General features: G+C 39.5%; 1 protein-coding gene across 5 annotated transcripts in view; it reads left to right on the forward strand.

The window, feature by feature from the left end:
* The window catches only part of HIVEP1 (HIVEP zinc finger 1), a 123,254-nt gene that overhangs the window by 99,057 nt on the left and 7,862 nt on the right, over nt 1-16,335 (forward strand). For all 5 annotated transcript variants that reach the window (XM_055798661.1, XM_027789070.2, XM_055798662.1 and 2 more), the window contains 3 exons: nt 5,763-5,896; nt 7,255-7,430; nt 9,439-9,543. In XM_055798661.1, the coding sequence (XP_055654636.1) occupies nt 5,763-5,896; nt 7,255-7,430; nt 9,439-9,543 (415 nt within the window). The remainder of the gene's footprint in view (nt 1-5,762; nt 5,897-7,254; nt 7,431-9,438; nt 9,544-16,335) is intronic.

Below are 16,335 nucleotides of genomic sequence, written 5' to 3' on the forward strand. Positions count from 1 at the left end.
CCTCGGGGCTGCACACGTGTCATCGGGGTTTCACTCACTGGGTGGTTTTGTATGGACAGGATCAAAGCTGTGCTGGTTTGCACTGGATTTGGCATTCCTTAGTGACTGAACCGCCTCTGTGAATGGGTAGAGATGGCTCTCTGCCCTATACTGTGGCAGCAGGTGTCCATGTGTCTATTTAATGGGCCCAGTACTAGCTTTTAATGTCCCGTCTCGTGAAGCTGTAAAGCTTTCTGAAGCGTACAGCCCGATTTCGCGCTCTTCTTTCCTCTTTGCTGTGGTTGCCATGTCTTTGATGCCAAACTTCTTTCTGAAGCTGGCAAAACTGGGGTGTTAGCCATGGACCTCCCTTTCTCCGAAGTCCTTCATGACATAGAAAATTTTTTTGGGGGGTGGGTGGGGGTGGGACAGCATGTGTGTAAAAACAATTGCAATTTGTCCTAATCCTGCAGCCTGCCATCAGCAAAATTTCCTGGGCATTGGGCTGGAAATCAGGGTCCGTAGGTCAGGCAGTTGCATACCACAGCCTTGGAAAAAGATTATTTCTGTGGATATTGAGTGACAGAGACTGCGTCTGACAGAGACTGAGCGACAGACTGCTGTCATCGGTCACCCTGGGGTGTTTCTGTGTTTGCTAAACGTTTTGCTAAGATACAAAGTCATCAGTGGGAAAAAGAGCAATAGGATGAGAAACTGTAAGTGGAAGGGGTAGTTTCAGAATGATAGGGGGAGTCGAGAAGGTACGCTGAAACCCAAAGGCCAAAAGAGCATTAGAGTTAAACTTGGCCCTCCTGGAATCAGTGGGAGATTTTGCTAACATTGCTATTGGAGGGCAAAACTTCATCCGTAATGTTTTGTGCAGAAAATACATGCAGGCTGCTGGCTTTGTATTGCTGCTGTAATTGGATTGAATTGTTGGTTCCATATTAGCGTGCTGCCTTTGTTTAAACTCTTACTGCCTTTTCCAGCCTGCTCCCTCATACACTTTATGAGATGTTGTATTTAAATAGTGCTAAATCAAAAAGGAAAAAGGGATTAAAAGGTTTAGCTTTTTTCATTGCATGTAGTTGAGCGATTCTAAGGCAAGTCTCACATCAGTTGTGCCACTGACTCATGTTTGTTTTACTTTTAAAGAAACCTATCAGAAGAAATTCTCTGATAACAAAGCTACAGCATGCCTGTTGAAGAACCAATTTTGTCTATAAACAAATTCAGTTTAGAATATAAATAATGGATAATAATATTTTGAAAAAATATTTTGACAGCACCCTTTTAAACACTCTAGGAGTACTTAAATGCTGTAATAGGCAGCTGTCAGGTACATTTACAGTGCTTCTGCCACAAAAGAGCCACAGTTACTAATCTTTCTTCAGTCTTTCTTTATGATGCTTTGAATGAAGCACACAAGCATGGTGAAAATGAAGAGTTCTTCAGCTCTGCTTGCGGCTGATTTACAAGCTTTACTCAGAGCCATTATGAAGGAAGAAAGTGCAGCGAGAAAGCACCAATTAAAGTTTAATTGGCATCTCAGATTGTACAAGCAAGATATAAGATGGCAGGAGTTAAAAATTTCAAAGACCTGATAGGTACTATGACCCAACATCTCCCAAATTTGTTCGCTTTCCCTTCTGAGGACTCAGGCAGCAGGTTTTCAGCTGCTTTTCAGAGTGGTGATGCTGCTGTTACAATAAACCTCTGTATTAGCAGTCTCCAGTTAGAGCTGGTAATGGAACAGCCGATGCAAACTTGGAAACTTCCTCACAGAAGCTGTGTCAAAGGAAAGCAAAAACTCAGATTTCTCACTCAGTTCAGGCCTGGTAATTCTACTGTTTTTTTCTGGTTGAGCCTGAGGATGGAAAACCATGGATATCCTTTTGGAAATTAATTTTGGAAATTAAGCCAACAAACAGATTAGCAAATAATTCTCAAAAAAAAAAAAAAAAAAAAAGAAAGAAAAAGAAAAAAGATCAATTTCCTGCTTAAGTGCTTGGCAGGGTCCCGAGTTCCTTCAGGAACCACAGTTTAGATTGTGAGTCTCTGGGGGCTGTGTTTGCTCAGGTGGTTTGCACATTTTAACCCTGACCTGATGGTGAGCTTTAAATGCTACTATAATCCAATGTCTAAAGAAAATAAAAATGCAGCGCTGTTACGCCTCACCTCCTCTCACAGTTGTAGCCCTTTCCAGAGTGATTTGGTGTGTTCTGCTCGTGGGGCTTTAACTGCTGATCTTCTCACCCAGAGAAAGCGACTTGCTGAACTGTTCCTGGGGTTGCCCCCAGAACTGAGTCATGTTTACAGAGATCTCTCACTGCTGCATAACCGCTGATAATCACCGTCACAAAACAGGCAATTCTTTCAACAATAGATACCGGGGGAAATGAAGAGACATGTAAACTAAATACACACAATAAGGAACCCAGGGACTTTGTTTGCTCTTCACAATTCGCTGCTCAGAGGCAATAGGTGAAGTTGCCACGTTCCAGTGATCCAGAGAACAAACCACAAAATGTTACCCTGCAAGAAGCTCCTGGAATGAGTACAGCACGTTAAAATGTAACAGGAGGTTCACTTGCATAGGAAAGGCTTATTCTACCTGCTATTTTTATTTTACCATTCTATTTATTATTATTTTTCACCAGTTTTCCTCATGCGAAGTCATTGGTGGTGTATCAGGAGCCTGTTCTTGAGCCCCCCACATTGCTCTTGGCTCCCCTCTCTGAAGTTAGTCAGTGATGTGTGCAGTATCCCAGGGTGAAGATTTTTGGGCAAGAATAGGCTGAGGAATGGAAAGTTTCTCCTGACTGGAAAGCTTTCCTGTCTTGGATGATGTGCCACAACAGTCCAGCTCACCACTGGAAAGTAGTTAAATGCAGAAGATTTTTATGTGTAAGTTAGTAAAAGTTTAAAGATATTAAACCCATTTTCCTCAAGTGGCTGTGTGCCAATGGGAAAAAATTTTAATGAATATTCTAATCTGAAATTTATAACTTTGATGATTCAGGCTGCGAAGATGTTTTTTTTTTTCCAAGGGATGTCCTAAAGTAGCAGAAGTATCTATTGAACTCTGGTCTCTGGGCAGCCCCAAGAGCAGTTTTTTTCCAGTTTTATACCAGTAATTGAAGACAGTGGAGCTAAATTGGAGCAAAATGAGTAAAGTAGAAATGAATCATGGTCCTTGTCTCTATGGGAGAAGAGGGAGAGGAGACTGTTAGAAACGGAAGGCGTAAGCAACCGTGGAGAGGAACATTTCGCAGTGCTGCCGTTTTTCTACCCTTTCCACCAGTAGGTGTGGTGTTCGGGGGGATGTTAGGTGAGATACATTAAAGGATTTCCACACAAGAAACCCGTGCTCCTTAGAGACTGGCTGCTCTTTAGAAGTTAAAAAGGACCCAAGTCCCTTTTCAGCGTCAATTTGGAATTTTTCATAAAAGCTAAGAAGACTGCTTTGTTCGTTGTCATCGAGTGTATCTGTAGATTTGTGACAGAAACTCAGTGTTTCTATTAGAGCACCTCTGTGATAAGCAGCATTTTGTGTGTTTAAGACACTGAAACAAGTGCTAAAATAGCATCTAACCAGTAAATGAAAGTATGTCAGTGGGAGGTAAATAGTAATTTGAACACCTGTGTTAGGTTATCTTACGTCTGTATATAAACACGCATTAATAAAAAAGAAGGAGTTGAGGGCAGAATCCAGTGGTATTTGGCCTTGTGTTAGGTTTTGCACACTAGATGCTTTTGTGAATATACAATTTATTACAACATTGTTTCACCATAGTTTGGATAACATCATGGGCCAAATGCTTTTGGAATCTTCCTTTTTTCCTTTGTCTCTTCATTCCTGAAAATTAAATCTGGAAAGAATACTTAGTATTTAGAATTGAAAGATCAGGCACTTGAAAGTTGCATTATTCCAGCTGCTGGGGATATTTATGTGGTATTGTGTTTATTGTATGTACTCTGTGTTTTCCACTACTCTTTTCTTGTAAAATTACAAATGTCACCTTGTTACTCTTTGTTTGCAGTGGAAATAAAAGCGATTCATTTGCCATGTCGCGTATAGAAACTAAAACATCGCTGAGCTGCAGTTACTGGAGTAGGCTCCACTTCTGATACTTCTCTTCCAGAACATCATCTCCTTTCACCTTGTATGAATGCTGTTAAAACATGCAGGGTGAAATTTCTTTCTTCCTACACACAGGCAGAGTTGTCATGTGTGCTTTGGTAGAACTGCTCAGATATTTGAAAACCCAGCCCAAATCAATCAGAGGGCTGCATGAAGGCGTACGGATTGGAGTAGTACTTGCAACCTGTGCGGATTTTAGGGCTTTGGATTGAATACGGAGACGCTTTTCCTCTGATCTGTGTTAATTTCTCATCAGCCACATTCCTCATCAGGTGGGAAGTAAAGGCGGTGGCTGAGACTGCATGGAGGACCATGGGCGAGGACTAGGTGCCAGAATGATGTCACCCTTCAATATATGTAACGACCAGTGTAATTCATTAGTCATTTTAAGTCAGCCAGTGAAGTCATTCCTCTTGCCAAGAATTCGCAAGCTTTACAGCATTAAATTTTATAATGAGTAGAAAACATAAGGCCAGGCTTTTTTTTTTTTTCCCCTCATCATTTTATTCACTTATCAATATGAGCAAATGTGGTAAATGTGCCAGCTATGTGGGTAGAACAGTTTATAAATACAGCAGTAATAATTGCCGGCTAATTGGATCATTCCTTCATTGTTGCCCATTTTATAAATATCCTAGACTTGGAAGGGCTAGATTTTAATTGGCAAATGTTGGGGGAACTCATCCTCCTTTTTTTTTAAAAAAAAAAAAGTTCCTTAATTAATGTATCAGGGGAAATGGAGAAACTTATTTTTGTTCTGCTAGACAACTGGTATGCTTTGACTTGTAATTTGGTCTGGCAATGGGAGTGAGGTGTGGAGTCCTGCTTTGGAAGGGTTCTGAAGCCCCTGTTAATAACCTCACTAAATTGGGAACGGTCAATTTCCACACCAAACCAGGTATATTTTTTGAAAAATACTAACAATCAGAAATGGTACCTGTCAGTATCATCCATTGGTACACCCCTCCTTCCCACTTTTCTCCTCTTTGCTGTGCCATGGCAAAGCAGCTCCTGCCAGCCACGAGGCGCTGCTGGGTGGTGGGTCAGCAGGTGGGACCTGAGACAGGTCACCTCTTCCCAGGCAGGTAGAGCCAAGGATGTGCTACTGAAACATCAGGGCTGGAGCAGTGGGGAGAAGGCACGGATAACTGCTTGTGCACTAAAGTTTGCCCCTTTTTGTCAAATTGCGGGGGGCAGTGTATCGTGCAGCTGCAGAGTCCCAGCTGAGTGGTCCGGCTGCTGCATCCAGGGCAGAGGAGCAAAGCTGTGGCCGTTCAGGAAGCACTTGGGTTTGGTTGTAAGCATCTTTTCTCCGTAGAAGGCTATCTGTGAGCTAAAAAATGTCACCTTCACCTTCCCAGAAGAGGAAAGATGCATCTCCTACTGCAGTTTGAAAGCATTCCTGGTTTCCTACTCTGCCATAATCTTCATTTAGGTTAACTACTCCACAAATTGTCAATGGATGGTAAAGAAGAAGTTTAGTGAAAGATATTTTTTGTTTCATGTACCTTAACATTTTTTTAAAATCAGTTATTATAATTGTGGCTTTTATGATGCTTTTGTTCACCGTAACTTACAGGTTTGAATGGCATATGAAAGACTTTAATTTTAATGATATGCGTATCCCATTTTCTTTCAGCGAGCATTAAATAGAAAAAAATTGACTGCAACTGAATTCAGCAATAAGGAAAACTCTGAATCAAGCACTGAGCACGATAAAGAAAACTCCTTTATCAAAACTGAACCAAGAAGAGTTAAAATATTTGATGGAGGGCAAGTATTGTACTTTGTATACTAAATTTTATTGGGAAGATATTTTTTCCTTGATTCTAGACTTTGAAGAGATGTTGCTTCCTATTTGATTTATTTGAAACAACAGTTCCCATATTGTGGTCTGTGGATGTTGGTTTATGTTTCCAAGAAAAATGGAAAGTCATCAGAAGCGTGGAGCCATGAGAGTTAAGAGGAGGGGTAATGAAATAAGGAGCAGTAAGCAGTGCAGTTCTTTTTTTTTTCCTTTTTGCTTTTTTTCCCAAAGGGCAAACATTAATCAGCCGTAAAGGCAGCTAGATACAGCCAATGCAAATTCTTTTCCTATATTTTTCTTACGTGATAAATAATGCCTATTTTGCAGGAGGGTTGTGTAACTGTAGCCAGAGAGGATATAGCCTGGGGGCTGAGCAGCAGAGTGCGGTACAGTGTCTGACAGCGTGCGGTGGCATACACGGGCTGGAGAACTCCTGATTTGCAAAGTCCTATGGAAATACTGAGAGCCCTTGTCCGTGTGCTGTGATACTTCAGATGGGTTGCCTGATGTGAATAACAGTTGCTTTAGCCACAGTGTTGTGCTATTTACAGCATGTTATAAAAAGATTTCATAGCAGAAGAGTGCTGGTGACACTTCTAAAAATTTTGAGCAAAAATGGTGCATATTTTATTGTTCTCGTAATTGGTAGTGGGCTCTAGGGCTTTCCATTTATTGGTTCCCAGTTTGAATCCAGTCTAGGCTAGGAGTTAAGCCATTACCAGCTGCCCAGGTGAAACATTGGTACGTGTCTCTGCTCAGATCCAAACATTCCAGGGACGAGGTCATGAAAGCTAAACACAACCTTTGGTGTCCTTGAGTGGAGATATGAAGGGTGTAATCAAATCTGAATGACTTTTTCCACCTAGAGGCAGTCGCATTAGGCTGAGTCCAGAGCACATTGATGGGGAATTTTAAAGACTTTCCCATTGTCCTAACTAACGTTGTTCCTTTTCTGCATCCAACACAGAGCCTCAAAAATGCTCTTTTAAAGCTTCCTCATGGTGCCCAAACCTGCTTCCAAGAACTGACAGTTTAAAAAAGTGTGTTCCTGTGTTGCAAATTGAAATCTTTAAATGCATAGTATCAAATGGTACCTCTATTAAAAAAGATATGCTGTTATTCCTAAACAGGTCCGTGATTACCTAGTGAAAAATCTAGATACGAGTTTAATGAATAAATGCAGAGGTCGAGCAGGAAAAGAGCATGTTGGCTTTGTCAGTCAGTCATTGTCATCTATTATATTATTTTTAAAATTCTGGTAGAAGAGTTTCTAACTAGAATCATTTTCCCATAACAACTGATTGCCTTACGGTACTGTTACTAGGTACAAGTCAAATGAAGACTATGTGTATGTGCGGGGAAGAGGGAGGGGGAAGTACATCTGTGAAGAATGTGGAATACGTTGCAAGAAACCCAGCATGCTGAAGAAGCATATTCGCACACATACAGATGTCCGTCCTTACCACTGCAATTACTGCAACTTCTCCTTTAAAACTAAAGGTAGGGGTACTTTTCCATGCATGTTTTCCCCCTTTTTTTTTCTTTCTGTTGTAAAGTATAATTCTTTTCTTCTTACATTTGGCAGTTCATAAGCTAAAGAAGTTGCCTCTCTGTGGAGCTTTGTTGTCTTAATGCTTCAAATATTTGTAGTTTCTGATTGCCTTCTTTTCTTTAGTCTATGTTTATTCAGATAATCACACCTTTATATGAATGAAGGGTATGAAATGCCACAGTGTGTGAGAAACTAGAGTGGGATGAGGGGAATCCTACGGCAATATAATGAAAGTTAGGTGAAGCTAAGTGAGCTGCTTAGCTGCTCATCCTAGTAGGGATGGGGACACGGAATGTTAAGTCCCTAGCAGTGACCTTTTGGAGGTATGACATTGACATATATGTATTCCTGTTGGCACTCAACTGGGTGCTCAGGGAAGGAAATTGGCCTTTATTAAATCACTATATTAAAATGTTTTTTATGGCCTTGAAAGACGAGGTTCACTTTCCACTTGACCTTCAAAGACCCAAAGATAGACCTCAACTTTTTAAAGCCTGTTTACACCAGATACTTAAATGCATCCTTGTTTAAGCAAGCAGTATATTAAGCAGTGGTAGATCCAGGACGCAAAGTAAGTGAAACAGACAGGAGAAGTTCACAGCCAAAATACTTCCAGCAAAAATACTCTAAGCAGTAAATTTTTTCTTGGCTTTGAATGTCATTTAGCAATAATCCCCCCCAGCTGTAACCTCAGAAACATCTGTAATTTTAGTGGGTTCAAGAGTACCCAGCAGCTGGGTGGAAAACTTCCAAGAGATAAGCCAGTGCTGCAGAAAGTGGGATGGATAGTCTTTAGGTGTGTTAAAACCTGTGGCTGCATCCTGACAGGCTGGGTCATCATGTCACTTTCAAGATGAAATGCCGGAGTGTGAACCCAGTAAATTCTGATTATGGTTTCTGCAGAGTAGGTGTGCTGGCCGAATTCAAGAAATTAAGTTCGGCCCATTTGAAATTCTCCCTGTTTCAGCTGTAGCAGATACTTTTACTCGCTTCCTCTTCTGCAGTTGCTGTGCCTGGCGGGTGCCATTACTGCTGGCAGTCAGTCATGCAGTTGGCTGCTGGGTTTTGGGTAAACCAGCCTTCAGGACTTCATGCAGCCTGTAAAGCTGGGAAATTGGCCATTTGTGAGTCCATCTAGTCATACAGCTTCATAACAATTACTTCAAAATCTGGGGTGAATTACTACCTTCATTTCAAAGCAGGGATAAAGCATTCCGTAACCACAGAAGAGCCACGATTCTACCCACTGTAATTTCTCCCACTGAAATACCTCAAAGAAGCAGTGTTTTGAGATACAATAGGAAGTTTAAGTATCATACATTTTAGAGATATCATCATTTACAAATCTCTGATCTACTCTTAACCTTTTGTTGATGATATTTGCCATATTTTCTTTTCAAAGGAGAAGGGGAGAGCAGCCTGTGGGGCCTCTCAGCAGTTACGCATTCACTTCTGAAATTCAGACCAAATACGTTCCTACTCTGATTTTGAATAAAATTAATCCATTTGTTTAGGTCGGCAGTGAACATGATTACACTAAATATAGAATCCATCAAATACTGAAAGAACTGCAAGATATGAACTCTAGTTTCATGCAATGGTTCTCAGTCAACGTGACTTTGAAGGCTGAATCAGCCTTTTTTATACTTTGCCATATGTGAGGGGTCTTTTACACCAATGCAAAATACATCATCATCTAGGATTTCCACCCTATTCTATTTTATTTCAATAAAGGACTTCATGAAATGTAGCCAGAGAGCTAGTAGCATTCAGGGTGGTGAACCTGCCACAGCCCTTGACAGCTTGCATTGAGGGGCAAGGTTCTATGAAGTGTGAAATCAAATTATACAGGTGGTTATAAACATAGGTGAATAAGATATAGACATGTTAAGCATGTATTTGTATACATTTCTGTAGTCACAGAGCAGTTAATTTCTTCTGTGTTTTTTTCTTAAGGAAATTTAACAAAACATATGAAGTCAAAGGCACATAGCAAGAAATGCATGGATTTGGGAGTCTCAGTAGGTTTAATAGATGACCAGGATGGAGAAGAAGAATTTGGTAAGAAATAAAAATCTTTCTTTACTGCATTTTTTGTATTATTATCATCCTGCTTTCCTACCCTTTCTTTTCCAAAGCTTTTAAATCTTTGTACAGAGAAAAGTTATATAGAGAAAAATCTTAGAAGCTAGTCCAAGGGAGCAAAAAAACTGGAGAAACTTTCGCCAAAAGAAATGACAAGCATATGCTAAAGATAAATTGCTGCTGAATTTTTCACAAAATGTTATGCAGTTTAACTTTATCAGTTTCACAGATAAATATGACAAGACTGAAAATACCAGAAAAGCAGCTGTTTGCCTAGAAAAAAAGGTAGTCAAAGCTGAGTGCTTTGCAAGGAGGCTAATCATCTTCCAGTGTAGAGTTCTGTCCTCCTTCACAAATAATTGGCCATAGATCAGCAGACAGAGATCACTTAGAAATTACGAACATTATTCATCTTGACCTGTTCTACTTCTCCATTAGTGATGACAGTGTTATCAAAATGAATGTATTTGCTAATAAATGGAATTCTGCACTTCCCACATCCCAAGGCGGCTGTGCTGAAGAGGAGATGGGATTGAGGACAAAGAGGGCCAAAGCAGGCTCATGTGGGTTTTGCTCAGCGTGGTAAGAAAGATGTAGCTCCATCAGACACAGTGAGATGGAGAACAGGATTGTGCGTTAGGACTGTTCTGGATCTTGGCGTGTCTCAGTGCAGCAGGAGCATTTTCTCTGTCCTCCCATTTCTCAGCAGGGAGATGAGTTGTGTTGCCTTGCCTCGTATTTTTCTTCTTTCAGTGGAATAGTTTATTAGATTGCGGATGAGGTTTTGAGAAAAGAAAGCAGTGGGGATCTTTATTTAAACAGTAAAGGGCAAGAAAGATGAATGCACTTGCTCCCCTATGACAACCGCTAGCAGAATAAGCGAATCAGATTGAATCTAATTCTAAATAATGCTGGGAATATGACTCAGCTGGTATGATTCAGTAGTGCACTAGGTACAAAGAAACCTGCATTTTCCCTTTTTTGGCATTCTTCGGTATATTCCTTTTTAGTAAGCTAAAAACATGTCCCTCTTTGCAATTTGATGTACCAAATAAATAACACAGAAGATAAGCAGCAGTACAAATTACTGTCCTTTTCTCACAGAGGGACAGTTTTCATTAACATTTTCAGCCTTCACATGACAGAAAAATTGTCACTTTTTAAAGTACTGTTCTGTAGCATTTGGCATTTTATTTAGTTTTATAAAGTACAACTGAACAGATATTTCCATTAACTAGGAACTGAAAACATTTTATTGATTGGTAAATCAGTATTCCCAATTGCATAAATTAAAAATTGCATTTGTGGTTATAATGTAATGGGAAATGTTTCAGTTGTTTCAGTTACACACAGTAGAAGTAAGGCATTTCAAACATTTGTTGAAAGATTGCTTTCCTTTGGCTCTATGACCATTCAGCTGAGAAGGATTCTCTTTCCATATCATGTACAGGTGTGTCCAGTATAAATATATTATATATTCCCTGAAATACATTCTTTGCTTCAGCACAGTAATTACTTAATAAATTAAATATTCTATTTTGGGGAAAAAAAAAAAAAGACAAGACATTCAACAGAATTTGCTACATAATCCTTGAAATTCTTCCAGAAATTTAATTGTAACACCCTCTGTCGTCCCATGTCCGCCCACTCCAAAAAAAAAAAAAATAATAGAGCAGGTAACACATTTTTCTTCAAGAACCCCAAACCAAAAATCAACTTGGTGGTAAAATCCCTAGCTTCTCTAAATGATCTGGCTCAGGTACCCATAGCAAAACCAGCTGTGCAGCAGAAAGCTCAGCACAAAAGTCCTGTCCAAGAGGCAGGGAAATTAAACTGGTGATAAACACACGTTTACTGCAGCCAAACCAGTCCAGCCTCTCCAGTTGCTGTGTAACACGGGGCACTTACAATTACCCATGTAAATTCAGTGAGTAACTGTACACTTTAAAAATGTGATTTCATCTGTCAGCTCGCCTAGCCACACATGAAGGTATTTCTCATAATTCAGAAAATTGCTTGTTGGCCCAATTTTAGGGCAGAGTCAGGAGGGGAAAGGAGTGTGATATATTTGCATATGTGCTTTTTTAAACGTAGGTGGTTCTGTTGCCCTCTACGAAATCCTGTGCATGCTAATTTTTTTAATAGGTTTGAATATGATGGAATATATTTATTTTTTTGAGGTATCTAGTCAGTCTCAGTTAGCAAAGTAGCTTGGACCACCTCTGTGGCTGCCGTTTCTCCAGCGCAGGGCAGCAGAACTCACGCTGGAGCCAGCACCCCCCGTGCCAGGTCTGGGCCCTAGGGACAGCCCTGCCAGCAGTGTGTCACCCACAAAGGAGAACATGATGGGCCTTGGGTATTGAGCTGCACTGGTGGCGTTACACCTTTGGCCCTTGCACCCCTCCTCCTTCTGACGTGTGTTGCCGGCAGATCTCGTTGCATACCCTTTTGGTGCTTGAAAAAATGATGTCTTTAAGCATGCACGTTTTGTAGTTGAGTAGTTCTGTGGTTGTTAAAAATGATCTCTCTCTTAAGGAGTGGTCTGCCCCGTCCCATTGCTTTCCTCGGTTGGAAGGCAATGTGAGATGCTGTAGAGGAAAGTGTGGAAAATCTGATAAGAAATAATTATGACCTCAGAAAAAAAAATTCTTCTTCCTGTAGGCTGTATGAGATTGGCCTGTTTCCTGGCCCATAGAATATCTCTCTGTCTCTTAACTAATTGCTTATCCAAACATTTGGAATACTGATTATTCTTACAGCAGGGAAAACATCTGCATCTTTGCTTGAAATAACTAAGCTGTATGTCTTCCACCAGGCTTAGAATTAGAGAATTAGCCAGAAATTTAACAAAGCCACCAACCTTTTATTTACTAAGGAATTTCCGGGTTCTATTCTTATGTAGGTGTTTTTTTCAAAGCATAGGCCATCACAATTACTTGAATATGTAAGTTTTTAGATTCATAGAAGTCAGCTTTGAGCTGATAGCAGTACAGATTAATAGTGCATGAAGATTGAATAAAGAGTGCAAAATAGTGTACAATCCTGACTGCAGGCGCGCACACACACACACACACAGAGCGCCTGTTTTATCAGTAATCTGAGAAGCTGAAAATTTGTTGTGCTGTAATGTCTAGGGAAAAATAAAGATGCTCTCTAGCTGTCTGAGACTATATGTGATCAGAGCTTTTAACACAGCATTCTTTGTATTTGGACTTGTCATCATTTGGGTATTAGTAAATACTTTCTGGCCTGGCTTTTTGTATTCAAAACCATTCCCCCATCCATTTATCTTTCATCTTCTGCTCTGTGGAATGTTCTTGTCACCACAATACAGGGTTACAATGTAAGGAATGTTAATATCTGAATTAAATTGTCAGGCGAGGTGAGCTGTTTAGTGTGACAGACGGCAACTGGGTTAGTGTGGCAGACGGTAACTGGGAATATCCTCGTTGGTCGTGTTGACCCAACATTTTGCTATTCAACCTTAGAAACATAATAATTATGTTTCTTCAAATTAAAACAGTTATGAACTTTAAACCTGTAACATTTCATATGTAAGCTAAGGTGTGGTACACCTGAGTAAACTTGCACAAGATCGTTATTTAATAATGAAATGAGTAGATGGGCAGAACTTACTTAAATGGTCTCTATGGGAAAAATTTATCCCAAAATATTAATTACTTTACCAGTGAAAAGACCTAATTGTAAGTTTCAGATATGTATTTAAATATATATACACACACACACACACATATATTAAAAAAACACTTTCATTTTCTGTAGTATCAAAAAAACCCTTCTAAAGATACAATAGTTCTAAGTTAATTAGCTATACATTACTTAGAGTAGATCTTAAAGTGAGTTTCCATGGCTCTTCATTAGCTTAATCATGACTCACTCTGTGTTTTTACTGCTCCTACATTTAAGGAGTGAAAATAAATTAAAATCCTTGCAATAATATCCTCCTTTTGCAAATCGTATGGAAGGCTGGTTCTTTATAGTTTACAAGAAATGTTTGGGGGGGGGGGGGGTTGTCAGCTAGGTGTACATTAAGCATGCTGGAGCCCCACAGTAGCTACAGCCTGGGAATAGACTACCTAGCGCTAGGGTTGATTTACAGTATGTAGGTTACTCAGAAAGGCTTAGGTGTAAATAATCTCTTTAAACAGAGGTTACTCTTAATTTTTTGTTTAGTTTTACTTTGTTACTTTCCATACCTTAGGAATGTAAGTCAAAAGCCCCTAGGCTTTGGGGTTTTTTTCTCATTTCTGAGGAGCAGTGGCTATTACCAGTCTGAATTTAACCCAGCAGATGTCACTGTGAGTCCTGTTTGATGGTGATGAGCAGTGGACATCAGCTGAAGCAAGGCTGAAATCACTCAGGTAAAGCCTGTGAACAGACTTAGACAGGAAGACAGCAGGTTGGGATGTAGGTGCTAGTGTTGTTTCACAGGACTTTGTTTTACCTGTTTTAAAATTTGTTTGAATAGTTGTGGAACAGTCTATTGCAAGGCTAATACGATGTCTGAAAGGCGAGTCTAAGCTTTTAATTGTTTAAAATAATAGGGAGTGTATTGATGACATATAGACCTTACTTTCAAGTTTATGATAATGACATATTTAAAAATATTTCTGCTTTTATTGCCATAGTACATATGTATTTTTTCTTGAGTTTGATGGAGTATATGTAATATAGAACAGGTACTTGATTTTTAAATGCTTTGACGTAGATACTAATCCATAAATGAAGATACTCCCATAATTTGAGGCAATAAACACTGCTTTGCATTACTCAGATGCTAAAAGCCAATAAATTTAGTAAATTTAAATTTAGACGTCATAGATAGTAAACAGACCAACAGATACTATGTAAGCTATATCTTTAATCTGCATAAGTAGAGCTAATAGCAATCCTGTAGTTACCGACGGGACTGTCTGTTTGCTTAGGAATGTGTAAAACTTCATCAGTCCAGACTTAAATTTTTAGGTGTTTCTTGTCTTCCTGCCAGTGAAAGAATGAAAATGAACATTTTGTTCTTTATGGGAAAATCTACCTAAATGTTATTAAGTTATAACCAAATATGACTAAGTTGTAGGTCGTTGAACTTCATCACTGGATTTGGTGCAGGAATTGCTAAGTCTGTAGCAGGGCCTGATAGGTCAGGTCATGTGATGGACTAATTGGTGATATTATTGCAGTTAAAATTAAAAGCTGTAAGTTGAGACTCTGAATAACCTTTCTTCTAGTCCTTTGCAGTATAAGATAATCAGATGACCATTGTTAAAACCAAGGAGAGTAAGGATTTCTCTAGGAAAAATTTCTAAAATAAAGAACTTTAAAGTATATCAGGAGACCTGTTTCAGTTACCTAATTCATAGCATCACAAGTGGAAAAAGCTGTGTGTGGACTTAGCCCCAGGCACTTCACTAATGGACATACTAGGATGTTGGTATTTCCAACTAATGCTATTGTGCTAAAGAACTTGAAGGTTTTCCTTTCCCGCTTTGGGGAAAAATGCCAGTATAACAGAGCCTTAGCCAACTAGCTCATCAGCACCACAAACACAATACAGAGCTGATTATCTAACTGAGGACTGACAACAAAATAAATGAAGGACTAAGCTGATTTTTGCCTATGATTTGTATACACTTGCTTCAATACATAGGATTAAAACCTTGGGTTTATTAAACATAATTATAGCTGGCACGCGAGCAAAATCCCCAGTCAAAAGTTGTGTCCACGTTTCTATTATACTTTTATTTCCAGCTGTTTGTAATTTTTGCAGAATTCAGGTCTCAAGCCAGAAGTTCTACTTTCTCCTGTGAAGTCCAGGGAGAAAAGTCTTTCTAAGGGTTTTTTAAAAAGATTGCAGCAGACATTCCCTACTCTTCCAAAAACTCTCTTTAAAAAAAATGGAGGCAGTTTTGAACAGTCTTTCTGTTAAAGTGGTGAGAGTTATACATTTTTCGAAAGAGAAGTAGCTTTCATAAGCCTTCACTTAATAGTGTGAAACTTTTTTACCTGTTTTCTTTTTTAAAAAAAAAAACTGTGAACTTTCATGCCAAAAGCAGTTTCCTTGTATGCTAGTGGCTTTTAAATTTACATCCTTCATTCTGAAATACCCCACACTGCTTTAAAACCTCATACAAAGTTAAACACAGAAGTCATTTTGTTCCTTTGGAAACTGAGTTAGTTCTAAGGGGTTTTTTTTACATATATATATTTATATTTTATTTATATATGTATGTAAGTATGAGCTACAGAAGCATATGGTTAGAATTGTGCATAGTTTAAGATAGGAAGCGAAGAATTAATTTTTCCCCAATTAAAACTGCAAGGGAACTTTAGTAGGCAGCTGTCATGGTTTAACCCAGCAGGTAGCTAAACACTGTACAGCCACTTGCTCATTCCTTCCGCCCAGTGAGATGGGGGAGAGAACTGGGAAAACAAGTAAAATGTTGAGATAAAGACTGTGTAATAGGACAGAAATGGAAGGCAAATAATGATAAAATAATAAGAATATACAAAACAAGTGATACACAATGCCGTTGCTCGCGAGCTGCTGACCGATGCTCAGTTAGTTCCCAAAGAGCAGCCCCTGGCCAGCTTTCTCCCTAGTTTATGTACTGAGCATGACACCGTGTGGCTTGGAATATCTGGCCAGTTTGGATCAGCTGTCCTGAATGTGTCCCCTCCCAGCTTCTTGTACCCCTGGAAAAACAGGACTCCACCGGGACTCAAACCTGGACACGACAGCAGCGTACAGTT

Source organism: Falco peregrinus, chromosome 3 (genome assembly GCF_023634155.1).
Source record: "Falco peregrinus isolate bFalPer1 chromosome 3, bFalPer1.pri, whole genome shotgun sequence".
In the NCBI taxonomy this organism is placed as follows: domain Eukaryota; kingdom Metazoa; phylum Chordata; class Aves; order Falconiformes; family Falconidae; genus Falco; species Falco peregrinus.